Raw genomic sequence first — 27,005 nt, 5'->3', positions numbered from 1 at the left:
ACGCCACACTGCCACAACTCTGGCTGTATTTCAAAATTCCCAGTGGATTTATGAATAATAGTCTTCAATTTCCAGATAGTGCAAGGTATAAATACTCAGTACATGAGAGAGCATCTTAAGATAGATAACACTGCTTTAGGTCAAAGGGCTCTGATGAAAATGAGGGAATGGGGGAGAGGGAATAAGTACATTAGTACCTTAAAGCCTTCCAACAATTTCTAGTTATGATGAAAGATCATCAGTATGAACCATAACAATTCCTTCACTGATCTTAGCTGACCTAGAGTATATTCAGAACTTGCTGCAATTTGCTTTTGTATTATATGTTCCTCCAGCTGCATCTACCAACCCCTTTCAAACCCATGATTTTGGGACTTCTTTCAGACTACCTAGTTTTTCTTTTCAAAAGGTACAATCAAGTCACTTTTTCCCCAACTGGTACATAAACTTCATTTTCTTGACCTTGAACTTATTAAAACTTAATCCATACAGCATGGAGTAGGCCTTCAAGCTGCCCGGCTCCAGCAACCCCGATTTAACCTTAATCTAATCACAGGACAATTCACAATTATCAATGAACCTACTTGGTAGGACTTCGGGCTGTTGTCAAAAACCAAAACACCCAGGAAAAATCCATGCACTCCACAGGGAGGACATACAGTCTCCTTACAGATGACACCAGAATTGAACTCTTAACACCCCGAGCTGTAATAGCAACTACTACATACCTTCTAGAGTATCTCTGCATCCTTTGAAGAGGCAGATCAGAACTAGTGTTCTTTCTGCAGTTCACTAACATTTCAGCAATTTTTTTGATACTGGAGTAATTAGCCAATTATCTTAAAAAAGCCTGCGTAACATTAGGTGGTGGTGTGGAAGAATACTTTCTAAAACATGCAACAGGAAATTACAATTGAAGGTGACAACAGAAAGACTGAAGCAGACAGATGCACTCCATCAATGGAATAAACCTGAGTAAACATTGCTACTTCCCACTTCATCTTTTGGCTTTTTTCCAGCAAAAATTTCAAATAGTGTTCCGACTCCCTTTCAGACCTAGTATCAATGCCACAGAGACATTAATTCATTGATGCTGGTGGAGAGGACTGCGCACTTACTGAGACTGAGATACGAAGCAGCCATGGCAACACTGTATATGCATATATAGAGCACACAGCTCTAGTCATACCCTTGAAAGTGGTCACCATTTAATCCTTAATATTGGAGTATCTGGTCATCAATTACTTACACCCAGTAGCTAACATTGATGACTCAATATTAAGTTTTCATTGGGCATGGAGAATCAAATCCTCTCCCTGTGAGCTTTTCGGAAGGCACTGCCCCAAACATTTCCCTAAACACGTTAAAAGGAATTCAATCACATCTCCATGGTCAAGCTCGGTTTCATTCCTGAACCTCAGAAGAGCTCACCTCCATAAACATACTTTGCTGTGTTTGTGGTTAAGGGTATATTTGCTTACCTCTTCAGACTTCACAACCTTGATTTTGCCATGAAAAAAAACCCAACAAATTTTGTGACAACCTTTATTGAATTCATGCTTTACAAAGAGCTCCCTCAAACACCCCTGTATTTAAGCATAGCCTTTGTCAAATACTCAAACCTAGAAAATTGTTGCCCAAATTAGCAAAAAGGTTCTATATCTCACCCACATATTTTAAACAAATATACAGAATATTAGCTATACACAAAAGTATTATTTTAATCATCCAAAAAGGAATAAAAATAAACAAACATGGCTATTTACAAGCTGGTTGAAGGCAAGTGGGCTCCGCGATGGAAACCTCCCTACCTGGGACAATATAGCCACAATGGCAAGTTTGAACAGCAGGACATACCAGCTGCACAGAAGTCTGAGGCTTGGAGCAGGATTTTGTCAGCTCAGTAAGAGGAATGGAAAATACTCAAAACATTTTGTTCAGCTCCTCATCAGTTGATTTATGACACAGCACTTCAGATGAGTTTATCATAGACCTTAGTTTTCAGAGCTGGCTTGTTGCCATCCTCCTCAGAGCCAGCAGCCCCTCCCTCTTAAACCTGGGGCAGTAGCCAAAAGCTTGGGATTTGCTGGTACCCCAGATCTTCTAAATTTCCCAGGAAAAATGGAGTAATAATCTTAATATAAAACAATCAGCAGAAGTTCAAGAAACATTTCATTAATGTCTTTCCACTGAAATATTTCTTCGGTTGAAAGGTTGAGGACTCCAGTACCACTTGTGAAAGTTGCAGGATCTCTCCACGCTAATGCAGCTCTCTTGTCCAGTCACACTGAGGCAGTTTCTTGTACCCATGTAGAACTAGCAGCACAGGACTGAAACTGACCCGGCAGCTATGTGGGACTTGCAGGGAACAATCCATATTCTACAAAGCCTACATTGCTGCCTCTGCTGTGCTTGTGCCCAAGCACACAGAACATTCTACAGGAATCTATTGATGTGCATTTCACAGAACCACTGACTGAATCACACCTAATTGGACCAAATGACAAAAGGAAAACAAGCACCCTCATCTGTTTAGTTGAAATGTGGAAACAGTCCATTGTTAGCAAGAGTGCTAGGGAGACAGGCATACCAAAGCCTGAAGATGGCAACCTGAGGGAGAAGCATTTGCAAAATCCAAAGATGTTAATTTTTCCTAGTTGCTGCGATGGAATGTCACCACGCTCCCTCAAGCCCTTTCACAAAACCCAAACGGACCATTTACAGCTTTAAAACTTTACCATACAGAACCCAGAAAAAAATTAAGTAAATGCACCCAGCCCAATTATTTCCATTAAAAATAGTAATGAGGAACATGTACCTTAACTGAATGATTTGTGTTAAAACTGACCAACGAGAATAGGGGCCACAAATCTAGTTTCCAGACTGCCAATTTCAGTGCTCCAAATTTTGGCTAAATAGTGCATAAAATAAAGTCACTCCTTCTACTTCACAGTGCAAGAAACAAAGTTGAGTATAGTTCAGCTCCCTCTACTTTGCTGGAAATTAGCCTGATCAGTATCACTGACCAGCACTTTTCCACCTACAACTCTTGTCCAGTGATTTCTGCTGGATGCTGCCACCCTCACGTGAACAAAAGTGCCAACAGCCTGAAGCTATGTCAATGAAGAAATCAGCATGGGGAAGGTCAGGAAGCAGAAGTTACAAATAATGAATCTACCCCCCAAGAGATGGAATCTAAACATCAAGCAGGATGAAAATCAGACGTAGAAATTAAGTTCATATCAAACTTAAGCTGATGAGCTTCAACCACACTGAACACATACCAACAGAAATTCAGGCAGATTGCTAAACAATCTCAGATACTGGCTTTTTGTATTCAGCATCAGCAATTCAAAATGTCTTCATTCCCTCCACCCAGTCCCACTTCCCCTACCATTCCAGCAACAGGTCTAGATCCACTACCAAAAGCATACAGTCTGCACACCCAGACTACAGGTGAGCAAAACCACTTGGAATTGCTTTAGGGTACAAATTGACATGGGTTTACAACAGAAATGGTTCTTAATGCCACGGCATTTGCCAATATGCTCTCGGCTTCTATTTCTAGACCCTATTTCAATATATCCCCCTAAAAAAGCTTCATTAGGGGGAAAAAAAATCAAACCTCCCTCTTACCCTATTTCACACTACAGGACTGGTAACGCTGCACGCTTATAACGTACTTACATGGGAGCACCATCAGTAGACATCACCTGACCCAGTACTGAATAAAACAGAGGTTGTAATAAAGGGCTAATTGCTTCTCTTTATTTTACTTTATATAAAGTTTAGTTTAAAATTTAATTTAGTCAGTGATCTTGGTTCCCAATGCACACCTCTCATGGAGAAGTATTCTGAAGCAGAATCCTCCTGCCTTCTTCATAATCATCCTCATCCACATTGACGAGCAGTCGGATCACTTCTTGACCCACAGCTTGCTTGAGCGAGTCAGTTATAAACACACCTTTCAGTGCCTCCAGCAGCGAACCATTGATGTAGTCATTCCAGAAGGCATCCAGATAGGACAGTTCAGAAAATTTAATGTCACAGATAATAGATCCCAAGTCTCGGGATTTCAGGATGGTGTTTGCCTGCCCAAAGAGGTCAAAACAGCGATCCAGGGGGTCCTGTTTCACAGAGACTACATTCCCTCGCAGCACGGAATGCTGATCAGAAAATACAGCCCGCACCCGCAGCCTTATGTCTGTATTAGGGAAAAAAAAACAGCAAATGCTCTGCGTTAGTGTCCCCAATGCATATACTACACGATCAGGTCACTTATAGCTGGCTTAAAAGATACAGCTATCAGGAACACTGAATGGTGGAACAGGAAAATTGTTCAGTAATCTGAAAGGAACCAGAATGACCACTCTCTGCCGAAAAAGAATTGAAGTGCAATTTCTTTCAGCACCATTTTAACACCAGGTTCCTGAGAACTCCATCTCTTCAACTGATTTATGAAGAACAACCCAGCAGCTACACCCTCCACCCTCCAATGAAGTGAATCAGACATTCATGCAATAAGCAGAACTGGCTGTTTTACACTAACATGTCTGAAAACCCTAAAACCAACCTGCAATTTAGCACCAGTTTCTGGCCAAGGTGGCAGAACTGACCCTTTGCTTGGGTAGCTGGATTCTTGTAGAACAGGTGGCTTCTTAGATTTTTAAAGAGATGGCATCATCATTTGTTGTTGGGTGAGGGAAGGGGAGAATCAAGAAAAGGTTTGGAACAGTAGTTAGATGGAGGACAAGGGAGAGATGGGTCAGGAACAAAAGTGTACTTTCTCCTTGTTCTCCCAGGTTTATCTTGAAACATTCAAGGAACACCATCTCTTCAGTTGAAGAGACAATCACCATTTTGGATACAAATAGGTGAAAGCTGCTTCATTGCAGGATGTGAAGTGACGGATGCATTGCACATGCTATGAGTATGCTATATGGACACCTTCAGGCTTACACAAGCCAAGAGAGAATGTTGCTTTAAGTTGCTCTACACTGCAGAGTGTAAAGGGACTTGTGCTTTTGACTGCTTTTGGATAAATCACATTGCTTTTGTTTATAATGCAGTGTTTCACAAAGCAATGCCCAGTATAACATTCATACCTGACCATAGTTTGAGGTTTGATGAAAAACAGATTAATGAGAGTTAAAGGCAACTAACATTTTCAGTGGGATCCCTTATCAGAGATCCATCCTCTTTTCGAAGATTTACATTAACAGCACAGCTAACGGATGAGCCACTGAGGTAGAACTTCACTGGGCAGCACTCTTTGGACATAAAAGGCCAACACAATTGGGTTTAAGTACCTTATCTTTCAATAATTCTGACTTTTACAGCACAAGGAAACATTAGCACAAGGAGCATATTGGACTCAGAAATAGTTCTGGAATTAGAAGTAAAAATGGCAGTCCTTACACCAAAACTTTCTGAAAAACACAAATGTGCTTTAAAACTGGATTGATTCTCACTTGTTCAGGAAAAACCACCAGGATGGAGAACACTTTCTAGTTTGAATTTGCCAGGAAGACATGGAGAAGGGGAACAGAAAAAAGCTGAAGGTTGGTCCACTCTGCACCACAGTCTCTGTTCACTGGTCCAGTGTAACTGTTACTTAGTGTTGGGGTGGAGGAAAAAAAAGACTTGAGGCTGTGGCCGAGATAAACCAGCTTCATTGTGGAGTCAGTTTAAACTGGAAACCCTATATCAAATGTTCCATAATATTTTGCTCCTTTTTTGGTAAAAGATCAGAGTGGCACAGTTTATTGATGCTATTGACTACACCTGAAATCTCAGCCAACATTGGAGGAGTTACTGTCTTTAGCCAGTTTACAACACATCAGGCGCCTATTTCTCACTCCCTTTTCTTTAAGCACTGAAGAACAGGACAAGCAAATCAGTTTATAGCATCTAGTAAAAAAAAAATGCAGGTGGATTGAAGGAATTTACATACGCTGAGCACCATCAATTTTCTTTACATCACTTTCCCTTCATGGACGGACACCTGTGAAAGCAGCAACTCGTATAATCACAAGGCTGAGCCCACCCACCAAGAAATTTCAATCAGCAATACTGACATTTATCACAAAAAAAACTGTTCGACACGTTTTCATTAACAATTGTCAGGATATACGGTGGTGTTCATTTTACAGCAGATTTACTTTGACATTAGGACACTGTGGTAACAATATCTGTTAAGTTGAAGGGAGCTTCAGTAACCAGGTGCACATTGCAACCCTTTTAAACAGGCAGGATTTGATAGAGGGAAATCAGATTATCCCCACTCAGTTACAGAGCCAAAATTATAACACAACACTTTGAGCAGGCTCCTTAACACAAAATGAGCATTTTTTTAAAAAAAAACATGGAAAGAATACAATAATGGCTAATTTAAAACAGACTGCACTTAAAGCAAAATGTGGACATATTCCAAACACAGTACTCTAAGGGTTAACTGGTGGGCATCCCCCCACTCAGACCAGCCAAGAGAACTGGACAGGAGAGATGGCACCTTCAGTTACGGCTGGGTGTCAAATCAAGTTTGAGAACTTCAGTTTTTTTAATATAAATAAAAGGAATGGAATCTCTAAACAACGAACATGCTGGAGAATCACAAGAGAAACATTCCCATATTGATTTATAAATTCTCAAAGTTCATTATCAGAAATTTACTAGCAGGATGTCTGCTTGGAATTGAAGATGGTTAAACCAGCATATAGCAATTGAAAAGTTATTGCAAGAAATGGGGAAGTGACATTTAGCAAATACAGGTTGTTCAGAGATTCCTCTCAGTTTACTCTGCCACACCATCTAAGCTTTCTACGTATTTCAGACTTTCAAGTCTTTCTTTGTTAAGAGCAGGGTACATGCACTAACGCCAGGAAAAGTGGGCGCACAGAACATCCATGGCTTATAGGATTCATTTTCTGTGATTGATAGGTGTCTTACTATTTCAGGGGATTTAAAAATTAGTAACAGGCTGCACACAATTAAAAATTTACAGAAATCAGCAGCAGCCTTATGGGTTGTGCAGATAATTTACTATAGGAGACACACAAGGGCTAAGGTTTGTTGGGCTGGTTAAAAGGCACACTCTAGGTGTTGCTTGGTTTTACTTCACTCCATAATCTTAGAATCTCACAAAGCAAGATACTCAGAGGAAGCATCTGTGTGCAGGTCAATGACTCTGAAGCATTACTTTTCCCAGCCATTTCCCTACCAAGGCTGCACCAGTTGACACTAGTAATCGTCACACATTTCTGTATATTAGTAGACTGTAAGCTCTGGGACAGGAGCTCCAAGTTCTTGAGGACCCTTTCAGCTAATACCCAGATATCAGGCCCTCAAAGCAGAGGCACTGGACTAAATGAGCTGCACATCTTTTATCATTCTCCAATGGACTGTAAGTGTTTACCAGTCACTTACTTGCAAATCAAGTACTCCTTTTTGACCTGAAATTTGTTGAACTGGACTAAACTCCTCTGAATTTGAACTGATACCCGCTGAGTTATGACTGGGAAGCCGGTACATATCTGGACATCAAAGCTTTTGCTGCAAAATTATAATCCAACATTTTTCCCCCAAAGTACTTGTATTATCTTGAGTGTACAGTAGGCAAGGCTTACAGCATTATTAATGAAGTGCAACATTCTCCCTACTGGATGGCAACCGAACAGCATCACGTAGATATCCTTGACATAAAACACATCTCCAGTCGGACACAACAGTTGAATTCACTGACAACACCTTGAGCATTTTCCAACCTTTGGTTATTGTGGGGATAAAGAACATCCCCAATTCCAGATCTGAATCTCAAGCTTCATTTTGTGAGAAGATGTGCACCTTAGTCCAAAAGATAACGTAGAAACAGTAGAGCAGACTGCTTTGAGTGTAATTTCTTGAGGCTGAGGGGAACCCGTTTGTTTTATTTCCTGCGTTTTGGTGGTGATAATTAGCCCACCATCTCTTTCTTTGCGTCTACTTTATCATCTTGCTGTAGAGTTAACTGTGAACCGAGAGAGACAGGTTTTGACTTTTAAAACATTTCTGCCACTTGATAAATGTTTCATTAACAGAACAGATACTCATAGATAACTCAGACCACAATCAGCAACACAGGCAGGCCTCACACACCCACCCCCAAACTAAATTCCCAGTAAAGGATGGCAGATATGCCATTTGCTACACACTCCAAGATATTGTGAGCACGTTGCAGATGATTGCAACAACAGCAAACTACTGTTGCTGTGTACACTATAGGCCACTATATTACAAGAACTTTTCTCTGCTTTAGAAACATGTTCAGCCACCAACTTGCATGTGTTCAGTGAGGTGCGGGAGAACAAGTGAATATCACAATAACCAGTTCAGGGGAACAAATGGTAGCTCACTGGTTCTGGTGGAAAGGGCCTCGTGTGGTAGGGAGATGGCATGAACAATGATAAAGTAAGCCAAAGTGTGGATGGACTTTCACCCTCAGGATTACTGGGTATGAACCAATACTTGGCTCAATATTTTTATACCATTCTAGGGCTAAATATACTAAATCTGTGCCACTTTCAAATGCAAAAATGCAGATGTCACAGTATTCGTGAGAGAACTGTTTAAAAGGATATTGGTTTCATGTTGTTCTTACAAAATAAAGATGACATTTTCCCATAGATTTGTGCATCCTCAGTGGTCTAAGCACTGGAATCAGTTACTTTCCAAATAGGAAACTATTATTTTAGTTTAAGGGAAACTGATGTTGAAGTCCAAGGCAGAATTGCAAATGACCTCAAATAGTCATTCAAACTGCTCTTAAAAATATGAGCTTGGGCCTACTTTTCAGTATGTACATAGCAGAGGAAGGGACTTTACCCCCTATAATTCTTGGAGACTACTGAACAAAGTCATACAATTGAACGCAACCATGGAACTTCAAGACACTCGGATCCGTCTCAGAGAGCATGTCAAGTATAGTGACTGTCGCAAGCCAACTGCATTTAATCTTTGCAGATTTCTGGAACAGTCAAGGGAGCTTTTCATTTAGGGTATTTTTGTTTTAAACTAGTAATAGTAGAAGATAGATAAGGTCCAGGCTTAGTCTCCAGATGGCCAATTCCAAACATCTAGTAACTCATTCAAAGGGATATAATGGATGGAAGCACAGTATCTTGTTAATACAGATTTTATTAACAATCCAGATATTCAGTCCCAGGAGAACTGACAGTCAAAACTTTGATTACTGCGGCAGGTCAGGTATTCCTGCCCAAGGGCCTGCAAACAACATCTCTAGAGGAGACGAGTTGATTTAGTCACATAGGAATTCGTTTTAAAATTTAAAATAACACAAGGACCAGATGAGCAAGATCAGTCCGCATTAAGATGTAAAATGTAAACTCAGATCCAGAACTGAGGCCAGTTGCTAAAACAAACTATTAAATGGAGATGAGATCTTAAGATCTTTTGGCTTCACTGTTCATCATGCTAAGATTTTTAAAAAAAAAATCAGACGGAGGACAGTTAGCAATTCCAAGAATCCTTGTCTTTAGCTTGAAAGAACTTTTTTCCTCCAATTTGGCATTGAGGTCACAGTTTAGAACTTGTTTTTAAATGAGAACAGAACTTATTTTCCAGTACAAGGACTAGCCTGGGTGGCATCTTCAGGCACTCTGGCCACTATTTTAGTCTAGCAGTTTGACTCCCCTCAACAAATTTAAAGGTTTACCTTGTTCTATTCTCCTGTCAGAACATATCCTTAAAGATGAATCTTTGTCAGAGAGACAGACTCTCTTATCACCAATCTTTGAGTGGTATACCTGTAATTAAATGTTTGATCACAAAAATCCTCAAAAACAGATCTCACGTCAGAAGCTGAAGTGTGTTCAAGTACAAAGTTACACTACTTTTCAAAGAAATGCACAGTTAGATTCTATGTTATATTATTTTATGTACATAAAGCGAGAGTCCTTGGACTGCTTTTAAAGAATTAAGTTTTTTTTAGATTAATATTTGAAGAAAATCACATACTGCTTTTTTGTTGTTGATGCTGTGCTTGGACCTACCAGAGACTTGTTGCCACATCATGAAGGAAGTTGTTGTACAAGAGCCAACCTATGTTTTTTTGAAAGAACGTGTGCATAGAGAGACTCTTCTTTAGAACACATATCCTGCAGACCGCTCAGAAGGATTGCTGTCACGTAGGCACATGGACACAAACAGGATCAACACATTTCACCAGACTTTTGCAAAGTAATGTTTTGTTCCACAAAATTCCTCACACCATTTATTTACCACTCAAGTGTGAAAATGCAAGAAAAAACAACTCTGAGGGAGGGGTCCACCATTGTTCAAGATGATATCAGTACACAAATTGACAGGTGCCTTGTTGTAGGGTTATATTCCTTAGTTCACTAGCAGTTACAGAGCACTGCACAATTATAGTTGAACTCATGAGCAATATACTGCCACAATACCTTGTTCATTTAGGAACACAACACACAACTCTTAACTGTGTAATTATTGCAATATGCTCACAGACTGGTGCACATTTGCTACTTCAAATGAGCAAGGGGAAATTCAGAGGAAGAAGCCCTGCACACTGCCATGGATGTTAGTGATTTTGCAGATTTCTGTCAAAGGTTAAATCCTGCAACTGAGACAAATCAAATAGCCGAACGTTTGACTTCCATGCGGACTGGTGTCCGGTTTCTTAGGCTGCCAGTCACTTCAAATCCTAGTAGCAAAATGCTTAGGATTCATTTTCAGGAAGGGGGTAGGAGTTAGTGGTTTCAATTCTAGGAGCACAATGCATACAGACAGTGGTAAAGTGATGAGGATAAAATCTCATGCAACCAGGAAAAGATGTATTCAGGAACATTTCAAAACTCCATGTCTTTTGGCAAACAACTCCTTAAACAGCCCAAAAGTTCATTTTAGTATGAGTGATAGTTTGGAAGTACCCCTAAACTTTGAATTAAGCAACAGAACTACAACTTACATTGCTGAGAGAATTCTGAGCTACACAGTAGAGCTTAACTCTGCCCTTGCCTTGCATCTTTCTGTAGACATTAGCCACAGAATATCAAAAAGCAGCTGAGATTCTAATCACTTCCCCATTTTAGTAATGTAAACCGGGTCTGGAACAGGCCTTTTCTATTTTACTGAGCACTATACTGACCTCCCAGGGAAGCTGATCAATACTTCAAACTCCTAGCATGCGACTGAGCTTTTAAACTTTGAGACACCATGCATCTATTTACCCATCAGTTAATGAGGTCATATGAACAATCAAGGCCACTGCACGTTTGTCATTGAAGAATTTCTCATTAAACAGCATTAGACATATAGGATTAGTATGGGATCATTTGCAAAATTTTAATCAAAGACCAGTCTGTGAGCATTTGAATACATCTGTGCCCATTGAGTAACCCAGAGGCATGCAGAAACAGCTTATTTCTGACACATTTTTCAGTGTCACTCTACGCTTGCAGTTGTTTGCAGATTGCAATCTCATACTGTGGTTCTTGAAGTGGATTGAGGAACATTATGGACTGTCAAGGACAAAAAAAAACTGATCGTCCCAACATGGATACACTGATTTGTGTATACAGGTACCAAATGCTATCTCCCCAACCCAACTACTGATGATTAATTATACAATAAGAATTTGATAGGAAAAGTGGCCTTAAAGACCATACCAAATATTGTCACTTCATTGACCCACATAAATATTTGCACCCCACTTGTACTTAATACCAATAAAAAGAGAATTCAATGAATTGGAAAAATTATCAAGTTCACAAGGCAGTTTTAAAAGATACTATACCCAAACGTAAAGCAAATCTATTATTCAGAACACCATCCCTCAATATAAAGAATGCATCAAATTTACATAAATTGGTTTTTGCTGTGGTGACTACTTGGGACTTAATCACCCACAAAGCATTACCTTCATCTTGTGAACACCCAAGAAAAAATTTACACTGACTAATCTTCTTGGGGGCAGGGTGGCAATGGTAGTTTGGTTAGAAAAGTTAATTTACAGGTCATAACTTTACTGATACTTAATCTGACCACATTCATTATAACCCATTAAAATGCAACTTCTAACCCTGACCTTTCAAGTTTCTCCATTTCATATTCAGGGGGTATTTGTAGTTAAGCAGCAAGCAGAATTCCAGCCCAATACACCCAACTGGATTGTTGGATCATCTAAACAGACAGCCACAAAAAAAAAATTCTCTCCTTTTCCTTTCCAATTAAACAGTGGGGGCCGAAAACTATGTATAAAATTAAAACAAGCATACCGGGCAGGGGCAAATACTCACCACATGTTGCTTTCTGTAACTGGGGAGACTGTTGGTCAGTTGCTTCCCGGTTACAGGGCACATTGTTCTTGCGCCCCCTTCGCTTACCGGCAGCTTGACTTCTCCTGCGACCTACATACCGTTGCTTATTCGGAGATGTTCCTATTGAGAGAAATGTTGTTTTCAATGCAATTTCATGTCAGATCAAACTCAGGAATCAGGAAAGGGTCACTAAATGGCACCAAACTCAAGTATTCTTTGGAGGTACATTTTCCTAGCAAGCTAGGAAGTTTCCTGGTTTGCCCTGTAATGGTGGAAAAACCTCAAAGGAGATTCAAGCTTGTTTTTAAAGTGGAAGATGCCTTAAACTTGCTGCCAAGAGGCAGTGAAAGCAAATATGACAGTAATATTTAAGGAGCATTCAGTCATGTACATGAAAAGGCAACTGATAAGAGGGAAGGAGAGGCCATTTACAGGCAGATGACATTAGTTTACATTGGCATTGTGTTCAGTACAAACATTGTGGACCAAGGGCTTTCCCTGTGTTGCACTGCTCTATGAACAGCAATGTTGTGGAAGAGGTGGGATACAGTACACGGTACCCAGAAAGTGGCGATACAGTTAGACACGAAGGTTTATGGATTGCTCATCTTCATGGGAAATATGTGATTAAGCTAGAGATGATGGAAAAAGAATTCCCAAGTATAAGAGAACTACAAGGAGAGAATGGTTACACTTGTGCTGTTTGCTCTGTAGAAGTAGGCTGAGGAATGAAATTATAGAGGTTAATAGAGTCAAGGTGCGCAGACAATGTGGTCACAGTCTTATTCCTCAGGAGAGGAGAATCTAAAACTAGAGGGCAGAGGTTTAAGTTGAGAAGCAAAATATCTAAGAGACTACAGAGCAGGTTTTTCCCACACAGGGTGGTCAATATATGGAACATGTTGCCAGGTGAACTGGGAAAGGTGGGGAAATTTACAACGCTTCAAAGATATTTGGACAGGTGCAGATAAGAAAGATTTACAAGGATATGTGCCCAAGCAAGCAAATGGGACCAACTCAGTTAAGCCTGAGAAATTGGGTTGAAGGATTCATCTCTGTCCTGTTTAACTTTGATTAATCCCATTTGCCTGTATTAATTGTTTCTATGCCTTGCTTATTCAAGCCCTTGCCTCTACCATCTCCTCTGGCAGCTCATCTACATAACAATTCCTATGTGAAAAATTCACCTCCGGATACCCTTGAAACCTACTCCCTCTCACTTTAAACTTAAGCAACAGACTGGCTAACTAGGGTGGCATGGTAGTATAGCAGTTAGCATAACCTGGGCCCGATTCCTGCCCATCTGTGAGTTTGTACATTCTTCCTGTGATCACATGGGTTTAAGAACATAAGAACTGGGTGTTAAGGTTTCCTCTCACATTCTAAAGATGTATGGGTTAATTAGTCATATGAGTGTAATTGGGCAGCACAGGCTCAACGGGCTGGAAGGGCAAAGAAAAAATAAAACTACCCTATCTACACCTCTCATTTTGATTGGCCCCAGCTTGTCCGATCTTTCCTTATGATTTAAGCCATCCAGACCCGCAACAACTTTTTTCTGTACCCTCTCCAGCTTAATCACATCTTCGTGTAAAGTGGCAACTGAAAGCGCAGAGTGTTGTTACAATGCCAATTTAATCCCATTCCATCTGCCTGCACAATGTCTCCACTCCAAGTGTAAAAATGTAACATGACATTCACCTTGCTCACTTGCATCTCTGCCAATCAGGTCTACTGAATTCAGGGCTTGAGGTATATGACTGCCTCGACATAGGTGAAATTAATCATAGATTAGGCAACTATTTTCCAGAGAACCTCTGCAACAGCCACCTTCCAGTTTCCAACTGCATTACATTTAAACTTCCCATTCCCACAGCAATCTGTCTGTTGCCCTAGGCCATAGATATAGGAGCAGATTTAAGCCATTTGGCCCATCAAATCTGCTCCCCTATTTGATCATGGCTGATACATTTCCCCTCTCAATTTCATTCTCTTGCCTTTCTCCATAACCTTCATTGCCTTTACTAATCAAGGCTCAACCTTCACTTTCAAAATATCCAATGACTTGGCCTCCACAGCTTTTCTGTGGCAGTGAATTCCACAGATTCATCACCCTCTGACTAGAGGAATTCCTCACGTTTGTTCTAAAAGGATGACCTAAAAGGATATCCTCTGGTCCTAGGCTCTCCCACTATTAACAGGATTACTGTAAATTCTTCTGGATCCTCTCTAATGCAAGCACAACCTTTCTTAGGTTTTGGGGCCCAAAACTGCTCAAATACCCCAAATGCAGTTTGACCAATGCCATATAAAGTATCAGCATTACTCCTTGTTTTGATATTCCAGTTATTTTGAAATGAAAGCTTACATTTAAGGAATCTTGCAGTAGGACTCAAGAGTCCCATTGGATTTCTGAACTCTGAATTCACCTCCCATTCATAGTCTATGCCTTTATTCTTTCAACTAAATTGCATGATCATACACTACCTTACACCATTTGCCCACTCTCCTAATCTGTACAGGTCCTCCTGCAGACTTCCTGTTGACTCAAGATTACTTCAACCAGATAAGCTGAAATACACTTGCTGCCACCAGTGCTGTCTGTCCCACAAAGTTCTTCTAGTGTTGTTTTTCACACAATCATACAGGATATGGCATAGCTATTAATACGTACTCCAGCTCTTTGGAAGTCAACCAGTCTTATTCACTCCTTCCAATTTTAAATACCGTAGATGTCGGATTATAAGCCGCTACTTTTTTCCCACGCTTTGAACAGCTTTGAACACTGTGGCCTTTACTACGGTGCGGCTAATGCATGGTTTTTTTTCATGCCGCCAAAAACATTTTGCCTCGTAACAGTAGACCAATAAAATTGATGAGTAGTTCACAGAGGTCCAATGAAATTGTACGATAAATCAAGCGCACTTTCACAATTAAATTATTGTAAATCAGTCATTTGTACTCACCCTCATCAACATGGAAAACACTCGAAGAAAAGCATTGTGCTGCCTTTATGGCAGTTATTTAGTTTATAATATTTTCGCTTAGTAATTCATTTGTTAGTATTTTCTAGTTGAATAAAGTATCTATCTATCTGTTTTCTGTACATCCCGGGATACTATGACATCACATCCGGTTTCGCCGCGTCTTGTGGGAAATACCGGTTTGTGATAAACGGGAAGGTGGGGGGGAGCACATTACCCGAGCGAAAACGCTGCTTTTAAGTTAAAGGCGATCAATAACTTTTCCTGGTAGGCTGCAGTATATATTTTTTTACGTCGTTAGGAGATATTGGAATGTTGTTCGTGCACTGTTCAGTAAAAAAGTATATGCAACGTAATTTGTGTGTTACCGATACGTATGTATATTTAAAAGTAGCCATGTTAGAGGCACGGTTCGAAAAAAAGCATTTGCAATATGTATTTGTTTATGTTACCATACGGATTTAATTAAAAGTTAAAAAATCCTCACGTGTAATACCTTTCTGTGTAAATATCTCATATTACAACGTGGGACACCTGCGGCCTAAAATCTGGTGCGGCTTGTACAAGTACAAAATTGATTTTCTTTCTAAAATTAGAGCCAGCGGCTTTTAATCAGGTGCGCTCTCTAGTGCGAAATCTACGGTACATACCTATCATCCACTTCAATGCAATTAGCGCTGTCTATTTTCACTACCTTTTCAGAGTGTAAATGTTAGATGAATTAAGGGATCATGTAGGGTCACAGAAGGTAGCTGATTATTAATTGAGTACTTCATTTTCATGAGGTAAGTGAGATGTGAAGGTTACAAGAGACAATAAAGACTTTGTGGGACAGTTAGCTTTTATAAATGTGCCCATCTGCCTAGATCCTTCAGCTCTCTCAGAAGAGGGAGAAAGAAAAGTAGCATTGTTCAAGTTTTCAATTCTCCTTGGGCATGGATAGTGCTGGAAGTCATAGGTTGTTTCACTGAAGCCATGACCATCACATCCTTCCTAAAATGTAATTGAAAACACACCAGTGCACTGCTGTTTCAAAAAGGTTCATCACAATCTCCCTGACTTTATAATACATCTAAATACACAGAAAAGCATCCCAAATGCTTTACTAAATACCTGCTTAGCAAGTTATGCAACTATCAAATAGTTGTACAATGATACATTCATGAACACGTTACTTGGTGGCAAAATAATAAATTTCATATACCAATTGTCTACCACTAATCCTTGTGGCCCATTCAGTGGAACTGCAATAATATACATACTATCTATTAGGAAGTTCTGATGCTTCCTAAAAATCTTTGGACCTTCACTCTTGTGCTCCCCTGAAACTCTATAGAATTTAATATTTGAAACTTGTGAATTTAAAGTGTGCTGCAATATTAACATTCAATATTCCAAAAAATCTGTTGTTCAAGCAAAATCTCTGGGATACCACAGTATCAGAGAAGCACTGTTTACCGTAGAGCTGCCTGTTCAGTATTCAACGCCATCATTCCCTCAAAACTAATCAACAAGCTCCAAGGCCTCCCTGTACAATTGGATCCTGTATTTCCTCACTTGTAGCCCCCCGCCCCCCCAGTCCGTGTGGATTGGAAACAACTCCTCCATGATCTACATCAGTAAGGTTCTGTGCTTAGCCCCTACTCTACTTGCTTTGACTATAGCTAAACACAGTCGCAGTGCTAATGACAACACTCTCATAGGCCGAATCAAAGGTGGTGATATAGCATATAGGAGGGAGACTGAAATCTGACTGACTGGTGTCATAACATCCTCTCACTCAATGCTAGCAAGATCAAGGAGCCAATTATAGAACAGGAGAAGGAAACCTGAGGTCCATGAGCCAGTGCTCATCACAGAACCTGTCCTGGGCCCATCATTAGTGCAATTACAATGAAAGCTTCGTAGGCATTTGCGGAGATCCGACATGACATTTAAAACTTTGACAAACTTCTACAGTGGAGAGTATACCAACTGGCTATATCACAGCCTGGTACGGAAGCACCAATGTTCTTGAACAGAAAATCCTACAAAAACAAGTGGATATGGCCCAGGCCGGCTAGGATAAAACTCATCCCACCACTGAGTACCTCTACATGAAACGCTGTCACAGCAAAGCAGTAGCCATCATCAGGGACCCTGCCACCCAGGATGTGCTTTTTCATTGCAGCCATCAGGAAGGCACAAGAGCCTCAGGGATTGCATCACCAGATTCAGGAACAGTTACCACCCGTCAACCATCAGGCTCTTGAAGCAAAGGGTATAATTTCACTCAACTTCACTTGCCATGTCATTGAAATGTTCTCACAACCAATGAACTCACTTTCAAGGACACTCTCATGCTTTCAATATTTATTTACTATTATTGTTTCTTCTTTTGCATTTGCAGTTTGGCGTCTTCTGCACTCTGGCTGAACGCCCTAATTGGGCAGTCTTTCATTGACTCTGTTATACTCATCATTCTCTAGACTTGCTTGGTATGTTTACAAGGAAATGAATCTCAGTTGAATATGGTGACATATCTACTTTGAAAAAGAAATGTAATTAAAGCGGAGCAGTCATTGCGGGAGCAGGCATAGTATGAGTCGGCCAGAGTAAAGAGTTGGGAACCTGAGGCTTTGGTGACAAGAGGCAGAGGCCAAGCTAAAATTCTGCTAAGTATCTTTTTGTCTATTAGTAGCTTTCAAGGGTAGTGGGAATAGTTCTAGGGTCAGTGGTGTGGGAGTTCTATGAGACCTCCAGGCTCCCAGATAACTAAAGTGTATCTAGCTGGAGCTGGAGGATCTACAGCTCATATGGGAGGTAGTCACCCCTACATTATTGGTACTAATGACATTGGTAGGAAAGGGAATGGGATCCTTAAGAGAATAAGACGCTGAAAATAGGACCTCAAGGGTAATAAACTCTGGATGGCTGCCTGTGCCACACAACAGTAAGAGTTAAAACAGGATTGGTTGGCACTAAATTGTAGGCAGATTTGCTTGCGTTATCAGGGGGTTTAAAATAATTTGGTATGGGAATAGGACCCAAAGATAGGCCAGAGGATGGAGCAGTTGGTACACAGGTAGATACAGTGCACAGAGACTCTGGTGAAGGATAGGCAGTGATAAGGAAAAAAAAATGCAATGGGTTGAAGTGTCTATTTTATTGCAAGTAGAATCAAGACTTGGCTTGCTTGAAAGATCCGGATATGAAAATGAAATACACTAGGAATATGGGGAGAAGGCAGGAGATTGGGACTAAGAGGAATAATGGATTGAGCAGACTCAATGGGCCAAATGGCCTAATTCTATTCCCATATCTTATGGCAGCAGTGAAGGACAGATTTGAAGCTCTGACAATGGAGCACACCAAGCTAGTTGAAGTTTAAAAAGGAAGTGATGGATGTGTCCAATGAGGTGATACAGAAAGAAAAAAGCTGAAATTCTGGATCTAATGAAAGACAGAAAATCATGTTAAAGAATAGTGCCAAATATAAAACTATGAACAAAGAAATCAAAGAACCATGGATGAATGGAGAATGCAAAGAGGTAAAGAAACTGAAAAATTCTGGTCATGTACACAAGCTGAAGATGCTTATGAGTGCTAATTCTTATACATCTAGTGTGTGTTTGAACGTGAAAGACAGATTGATACTCATGGAAAAAAAATCAAATATACTGGCTAGATCAGGGATGGCCAACCTGTGGCACATTGGATGATTAGAAGTGGCGCAATGAACAGTGGGAAAATGAGTTTTTATTTATAGCGGGTCCGTCAGGAAAACCGTTGTGTATTGTCTGTGAAAACACTTTCTCACATAATAGAAGACATGACCTTAATAGACACTATAAAACAACATCAGACTGAAATAGAAGGAAAACAGAAGCTAGTGCTTGGGTCTGAGTTACGGAAAGAATGTGACTAAGAAAAAGGAAGAAATCAAAAGACAATGTATTTGTTAAAAGTCTCATTAAGGTAAGTAATGTTTATCTTGTTTTATATTAAATCAATATATCATGTAAAAATGCTAAATATGTCTATACTAACATTTTTACAAGAATTGAATGGGGGTACAACAGTTGTATGGCGCATCTGAACTCGTGCGTGAAAAAATTGACGCATGGAATGTAAAAGGTTGGCCACCCTTGGGCAGATGGTCTGGGTATATTGCTGACTTGTTGAAACACTTGTTCTATGAGTACAAAACTGTGTTCAGTGCTACGTTTATTCCACACCAACATATGAAAGCGAATGTTGGACGATATCAAAGCAAAATGAGGGAAGACTTGAAGCCATAGAATTGTGGCTTTTGAAAAGAACAATGAAAATATCGTTGAAGAACAGTGTAACAAACGAAAAAGTGTGTAAAAAGCCAGAATAAGAAGGGAGCTAATATCAATCAGGAAATAGCAGCTGGAATTTCAGGGACATGTACTGAGGAAAGAGAAGCTTGAACATCTTGCAGTGACAGGATAAATCGTTGAAAGAAAAAGTTGTGGACAACAGTGCATGACATGAGTTACATCAAGGGATGGACAAGCAAAAGTTTTGAAGAGCTTATTAGAACTTCTCAGAATAAAGACGAATGGAAGACCATGATCACCCTCATCATCCAACACAGCACAATGATCATCTTTCAAAACGGACAGAGAGGTATAAGATGTGGGGAATGGCATTCCTATTCAAGGATAGCTGCAGAAAGGGATGTCATGGAGGGATTGTGTCTACTGAGTCAGAATGTGTGAAAAGCAAACAGAAGGGAGTATTCAATAGATTCCCCACCTTCTCCCCAATGGAAACAGAGACACTGAGGAACAGATTGGGAAGCAGATCTTAGAAAGGTGCAGAAATATGAGGGTTATTGTCATGGGAGATTTCAACTTTCCTAGTATTTGATCAGCACCTCCTGAGTGCAAAAAGTTTAGATGGGGCAAAATTCATTATTTGTGTCCAGGAAGGATTGACATAATATGTAGTCAAGCTGACTAGAGGAAAGGCCATACTGGATTTGGTGCTAGGCCATGACATCCTTCAGAGTCCTCATGAAGGGTCTTGGCCCAAAACATTGACCATTTACTCTTTTCCATAGATGCTGCCCAGCCTGTGAGTTCCTCCAGCGCTTTGTGTGTGTTGGTTGGACTTCCAGCATCTGCAGAGTTCCTCATCAGGATGCACCCCAGGTTATTACGAAAGATATTGCTGCACTTTTGGCAAAGTTCTTTGCATTCTCACCAGTGACAAGTGGATGGTGGCAAATGGCATTTCTTTGTTCAAGAAAGGGAGTACGGATTCACAGACTAATGAATCTTAGTTCAGTGGTGGGCAAATTTTGGAATAGATGCTTGAGGGGGAGGATTTATGAGTACAGTTAGACGAGAAGCTAGACTGGACTGCCAACACAGATGCCTTGTGCAGGAAGGCACAGAGTCGACTGTACTTCCTTAGAAGGTTGTCGTCATTCAATGTTTGTAGTGAGATGCTGAAGATGTTCTATAGGTCAGTTGTGGAGAGCGCCCTCTTCTTTGTGGTGGCGTGTTGGGGAGGAAGCATTAAGAAGAGGGACGCCTCACGTCTTAATAAGCTGGTAAGGAAGGCGGGCTCTGTCGTGGGCAAAGTACTGGAGAGTATAACATCGGTAGCAGAGCGAAGGGCGCTGAGTAGGCTACGGTCAATTATGGAAAACCCTGAACATCCTCTACATAGCACCATCCAGAGACAGAGAAGCAGTTTCAGCGACAGGTTGCTATCGATGCAATGCTCCTCAGACAGGATGAAGAGATCAATACTCCCCAATGCCATTCGGCTTTACAATTCAACCGCCAGGAGTAAGATATGTTAAAGTGCCGGGGTTAGGACTCAATGTATTTAAGTAAACTACTTAAGAACTTTTTAAAAGCTATTATTAATGCTTTTTGAGAGGGTGATTTTAGATGCATATCATATTTTTACTGAGTTAAGTATTGTATGTAATTAGTTTTGCTACAATAAGTGTATGGGACATTGGAAAAAATGTTGAATTTCCCCATGGGGATGAATAAAGTATCTATCTATCTATCTATCTATTTAGAGAAGCATAGTCTGATTAGGGATAGTCAGCATGGCTTTCTGAGGGGTACTTTATGCCTCACAAGCCTGAATGAATTCTGAGGATGTAACAAAGTACACTGGAGTGGATTGTGTAGAAGCTCGGATAGGTTACAACAGTACGCTGACAAGATTCAGAGCTGGGCTGAAATTTGGCAGATGTTCAATCCAGTAAAAGTGTGAAGTGATTAATTTTGGAATGTTGAATTTGAAGACAGAATATAGTGTTAACCGCTGGATTCTTAATGTGGAGAAACAGAAGAATCTTGAATCTGTATCAATAGATCCCTCAAGGAAGGTGTATGGAGTGTTGGGTCTTCATTAATTGGGGTATTGCATTCAAGAGCCACAAGGTAATGCTGCAGTTTTATAGAACCCTGTTAGACCACTATTGTGTTCAGTTCTGATTACCTCATTATAGGAAGGGTGCATTAAAGGAGACTTTAGAGAGGGTGCAGAGGAGATTTACCAGGATGCTGCCTAGATTAGATAGCATGCCCTGTGAGGGTTGATTTGAGTTAGGGTTTTTCCCCCAAGGAGCGAAGAAGGATGAGAGATGACTTTATAGAGGTGTACAAGATGATAAGAAGCATTAATCGAGTTGACAGCCAGAGGTATTGTCACAGGAGCAGAAATTGCTAATATGAGGGGACATAAATTTAAGGTGAATGGAGGAAAATATGGGGCGGGGGAGAAAGTCAGAGGCAAGGATATTGTTTGTAAGAGTGGTGAGTGCATGGAACAGCCTGCCAGAGGTGGTGGTGGTGGTAGAAGTAGACACATTAAGGAGATTTTAGATATTGCTAGATAAGCATATGATAGAACAATAAAGGACTATGTAGGAGGTAAGGGTTAGATTGATCTCAGTAGGTTATGTATTGTGCAGTAGTGTTCTTATTCAGGTAGGAAGGGCACAGAAGGAAATGGTCAAACATAAACAAATGGGGTTAGCTCAGTCTGGCAACATGGTCAGTATGGACTGCTTCAGTGCTCTATATCTGACTAAATTTTAAATTAACAGGCTGACCAAGGTAATAGTACCACAGTGAAGACCTGTTAAAATGGAAATCAGCACAATAGATACTGAACTAAGTCAGTTAAAGCAAAAGATGCAATGGATTAGGCAGGGGCTCAATTGAGAAAGATGAGTTTTGATTTCCATTAAAAACAAAATTTACCCATAATTTTCAGAAGATATAAAATGTTATAATGTAATGAGATTATTACTGGTTAGATAGGCTCAATGCAGTGCAAAGTTTAAGTTGAGGTACTTTGGGAGGAATAAAGTAGTTCCCACTACTTGGTAGAATTCTGAATATTGTAGACAAATAGAAAGGTTGTCACATCATTAAGCACAAATCCTTAAATATGGCAAAGCAAGATGATGAGCATGTTATAAGCATTTGATTACTCTTGTTTACTGGGGGAAAATTAAGGCACTCAATTGCTGGCAAGGCCTCAGCTAGAATATTGAAAACAGTTCAGGAAAGTTAACAAAGGTATCATTAGATAAGATATGCCTGAGGATATAGTCCCCCCCACCACCTTATTCTGGATTCTTTGCCTCCCCCCGGCAGTTTCCAGTCCCAATGAAGCATCTCCGTCCAAAACGTCAACTGTTTATGACCCCATAGATGCTGTCCGATCTGCAGAACTTCTCCAGCTTATGTTGATGTGAATTTCAGGCATCTGCAGGTTCTCAATAAAAAATTTTTTTGCTTGGATTGAGCACTTTCAAACAAAACCCATTTCTTTTATTGTATCTTGTACTCCCAGCACCTTTTATTGCATTGTTTAAATATGAATATTAAACTGGTCTATGTCTCTAACATTGACCATAGCAGTAGAATTTATTAAGAGGCCAAGGGCAAGACTGAATATTACCTGATTCCCAATCCCTCTGTGTCGAATTAGCATGCTCGGAACTTAAACAGCTTTCCATCTGGTCTCTAATTCCTGATGCAGGTCTTCCGTACGTGCACCTCTCAGGAGACACTGGAAGAGTGAAGAGAAGTTAAAAAAGACTAAATTGGAAGATCAATCAACATCACTAAATGAGCCTGGTAACTGCATCATAGGTGTAAATAAAACAACTTTTGTTCTGAAGCAAGTTCCACAACCTAATAATGGCTGATATAGGACAAACCTTGCAATCACCCAATCAGGCAGAATCAGGATGAACTAAACAACTGTTTAGTTACAATATAATGGAGCTCACAATACTATTGACACAACCAATGCAATGGTTTTGGCATCACAAGTTCAACTCCAACAAATAACTTGCATTGATTCCAAAAGATTAAACATGGGCAAGTTAGAGAAGTGAGCAAGAAAGTAACAGAATTAATGAAAACAAAATCTTGATGGAGTGAATGCTCAAACAAAACACAATTCAAAGTTTAAGTGCTGTTTCCTTGGCCTCAGTCCTAGAGAGTCAATTATATCAGGAAGTAGTGGAATATGAAAAAGAAACATCTTGAAGAAACAGCTCCTCCAAGGCAATGGTTTTTAGAACTGATTTCTATTTAGCAGCTTAAAAGTTTGCTCCCAGTCCAAGAAAGCAAACAAATTCTGCACTAAAAGCACCTGTGCTCATTATTGAGGTGGAGCCTTTAAAGTGGTCATAAAATGCAGTGAGGTTAAATTGCAGTGCATCATCCCTATAGCACTGTTTGAATGCACATCAGTATTTATCCCAAAAGAACATCTTTATTACCTCACCCACTTGATCCACAATTTCTCAGGCCTTATGGTTCAATTAATTGTGTCCAAGCTATCTGCTTCAATTCTTGCACCCTTGAACAAAGAAAATGCTTAAATTCTTTGTATTTATGATCTGTCAGTGATAACCTTATACACCCAACCCATTGTTCAGTTTCTCCCCTCATACTGAGCCCCTTCATAACTTTAAAGATTTTTAACAGATCTTTAAAAGATTAAACAGCAGAAAGTCTGCGGATGCTGAAATTTCAAAGTGAAACACTTTGGAGGAGCTCAGGTCAGGCAGTATCTACGGAAATGAATAGATAATCGACATTTTGGGCCAAGACATTTAGGATGAAGGAAAGGGGAAAGATGCCAGAATAAAAGGTGGTGGTGGTGGGGGGGGGGGGGGGGGGGGGGGGGGGGGGGGGGGGGAGAGAAGAAAAAAAGGCTAGCTGGAAGATGACAGGTGAAGCCAGGTGGGTGAGAAATGTCAAAGGATAGAGAAGCAATTTGATACGACAGGGGAGTGGACCATCGGAGGGAGGGAAGGAGACGACCCAGGGGAAGTAATAGGCAGGAAAGGTTTCACTGTTAACGTAATGGTCTTCCTGTATAAGCAGAGCTTGGGTTATGGTTAGAGATAATGGGTGCTTTGGAATGTCAGCCGTCCAATGAAGGGTGTGTGTTTTCGTGCTGTGTGCCTGACACAGTGTGAGCTGGGTCTTTGGTTTGGCGGGAGATGAAGAGAGAAGACTCCGGAGAGAAGAGGTTATAGGACTTGACCCAGAGCGGGACCATGATTCGACGAAGCCCGGGGTGATCAAAGGAAGATCGGCGAAGGGGAAACCATGAGCTCCAACTTGAGCACATAAGACTGTTACATTAAAATTGGCCCTTTTCATTTTTGTATTTTTCTTCACTAACCTTTGGTCAAATTAAGAGTTTAAAACTAAATTGTTTAATTGTATGCGGTGTACTGTGCAATTTTGTGGTACTTATTTGTAATAGGGTAACGAATCACGCAGCATTCGCACAAACGGTGCTTCAGGGTTTTGCACCTCAATCTCACACGTTTGGCGAGGCTGGAGACAGTCTTCCCTAGACATACGCAGCCGATGGAACCAGAGTGTTTAGAGGTATAAGGTCAGACTGGGGAATTTGGGGGTGGGGGTGTTGGGAATTGGGGAAAGATATAATCATTTTGGATAAAATAGTCTTCAATTCCATGAAAACCCATGCTACAGCACTGTCTTTATTACTCAACCTTTTCAAAAGTACTTGATAGATTGTTAATTACAACCCTATTTTAGATTCTTTTTCTCTTGGCATCTCTGTCCACTGCAGTAACGATTCACATTGCTTTATTAACAGTATTGAGATAACTAATCTGCAGTTCCCACAATGACTTGAGTCTTCCTTTTTGAAGGCAGCTACTTAGGGAATAAAATCTCCATACTATTTGCAAACACTTCTAGCTTAGAGAAGGAATTGGTTATCTGTAAAGATTGTACTAAAAGCTACATTTCAGGATCATGGTTTAATTGCTAAATCCATGATTCATATTTCAAGTCAAAGCAATTTTTAACAAACTTATTTTGGGTAGAACAATTATAGTTTTATGTTATGCTTATAAAGCTGTATATCGAATCAATTTTGAGAAAATAGAACTGTAGAGATAAAATACTAATTACACCGCAAGACCACCAAACACTGAGCAATTTGTTAAACTGGACCAGTCATTAATAAATGCTACTCCATCCAGACATCTCTGGTCCCATAACCAGCTTGATTTGGCAAATGAAAACTGTTAAAGGCTTTAAAAAGCAGAATGCATGAACAAAGGCATTGACAGGAAACAGTCACAATTTAAGAATGATACACTATTCAACAGGATCAAAGTAAATCTAGATTGTCCATTTTTCTGCTCATTTCCAATATATTTTGAAACTTTGTTAAAAAGCCTGTTCCCATAGCTCGACCAGTTACAGAAAAGTTTCACAGCTTAAAAAAATTGTCCTACACCTCAGTGTTTTATTAGCCGAACTATTCTCCTGAAACAGCACAGGGTAGGAGCAGACCGTTTGGCTCATGTCTGTGCTAACCATGAAGCCAATCTGAATAATCCGATAACATGGGTGCTGATGAAAGGTCTAGGCCTGAAACATCAACCGCTTATTCCCCTCCATATATGCTGTCTGACCTGCTAAGTTCCTTCAGCATTTTGAAAGAGATGCTCTGCATTTCCAGCATCTGCAGAATCTCCTGCATTTACCTCACTCATGTAAACTCTTTCTGCTTAATGCCCAGCTGAAGAAATCGGCCTTAGGGACATGTTCTGTCAATTTCTCAGAAATATGGACATTAAGGGAAATCTACTGAACCAGGGCAAGAAATGGCAAAGTGGAAGACCAGCCATGACCTCAGTGAGCAATGGAACAGTAGAAATGACCTGCATTCCTAGTTCTTGAACTTTAATTACTTCCAGCTTTGATGTTTACTCAGTTGAACACAATTTCTGTTCTTCCACCTGTACAACTTTACTTTCTCACATCATATTCCAACTGTCTCCCTCTTACCCATCTGTATATATTCCTTTGCAGACTTTCTGCATAGCACTCAGTTAACAAACTTGTGCATATTACATCCAGGTAACTGATACACTGGATAGTTTGTACTGCACCACTGGTGACAGTCAGCCAAACTGAAATGAACATCCACTCTATTTTGTCCTTTAAGCAATCATTTGCCTATGCTAAACTGGGAATACAATCATTTGCCCATGCTAAACTGGGAATACAATCATTTGCCCATGCTAAACTGGGAATACAATCATTTGCCCATGCTAAACTGGGAATACAATCATTTGCCCATGCTAAACTGGGAATACAATCATTTGCCCATGCTAAACTGGGAATAC

The 27,005-nt window shown here is 40.2% G+C and overlaps 1 protein-coding gene across 1 annotated transcript in view; it reads right to left on the bottom strand.

The window, feature by feature from the left end:
• Window positions 1-1,531: 1,531 nt before the first annotated feature.
• The window catches only part of dedd1 (death effector domain-containing 1), a 28,704-nt gene continuing 3,230 nt past the window's right edge, over window positions 1,532-27,005 (bottom strand). Inside the window, 3 exon segments of the mRNA XM_073056300.1 lie at window positions 1,532-4,204; window positions 12,312-12,452; window positions 23,267-23,377. Of these exon segments, the coding sequence (XP_072912401.1) occupies window positions 3,840-4,204; window positions 12,312-12,452; window positions 23,267-23,377 (617 nt within the window). The 3' untranslated portion in view covers window positions 1,532-3,839.

Source organism: Hemitrygon akajei, chromosome 1 (assembly GCF_048418815.1).
Source record: "Hemitrygon akajei chromosome 1, sHemAka1.3, whole genome shotgun sequence".
Lineage (NCBI taxonomy): Eukaryota > Metazoa > Chordata > Chondrichthyes > Myliobatiformes > Dasyatidae > Hemitrygon > Hemitrygon akajei.
The sequence above is the reverse complement of the archived record's forward strand: the minus strand, read 5'-3'. Positions and strand labels throughout refer to the sequence as shown.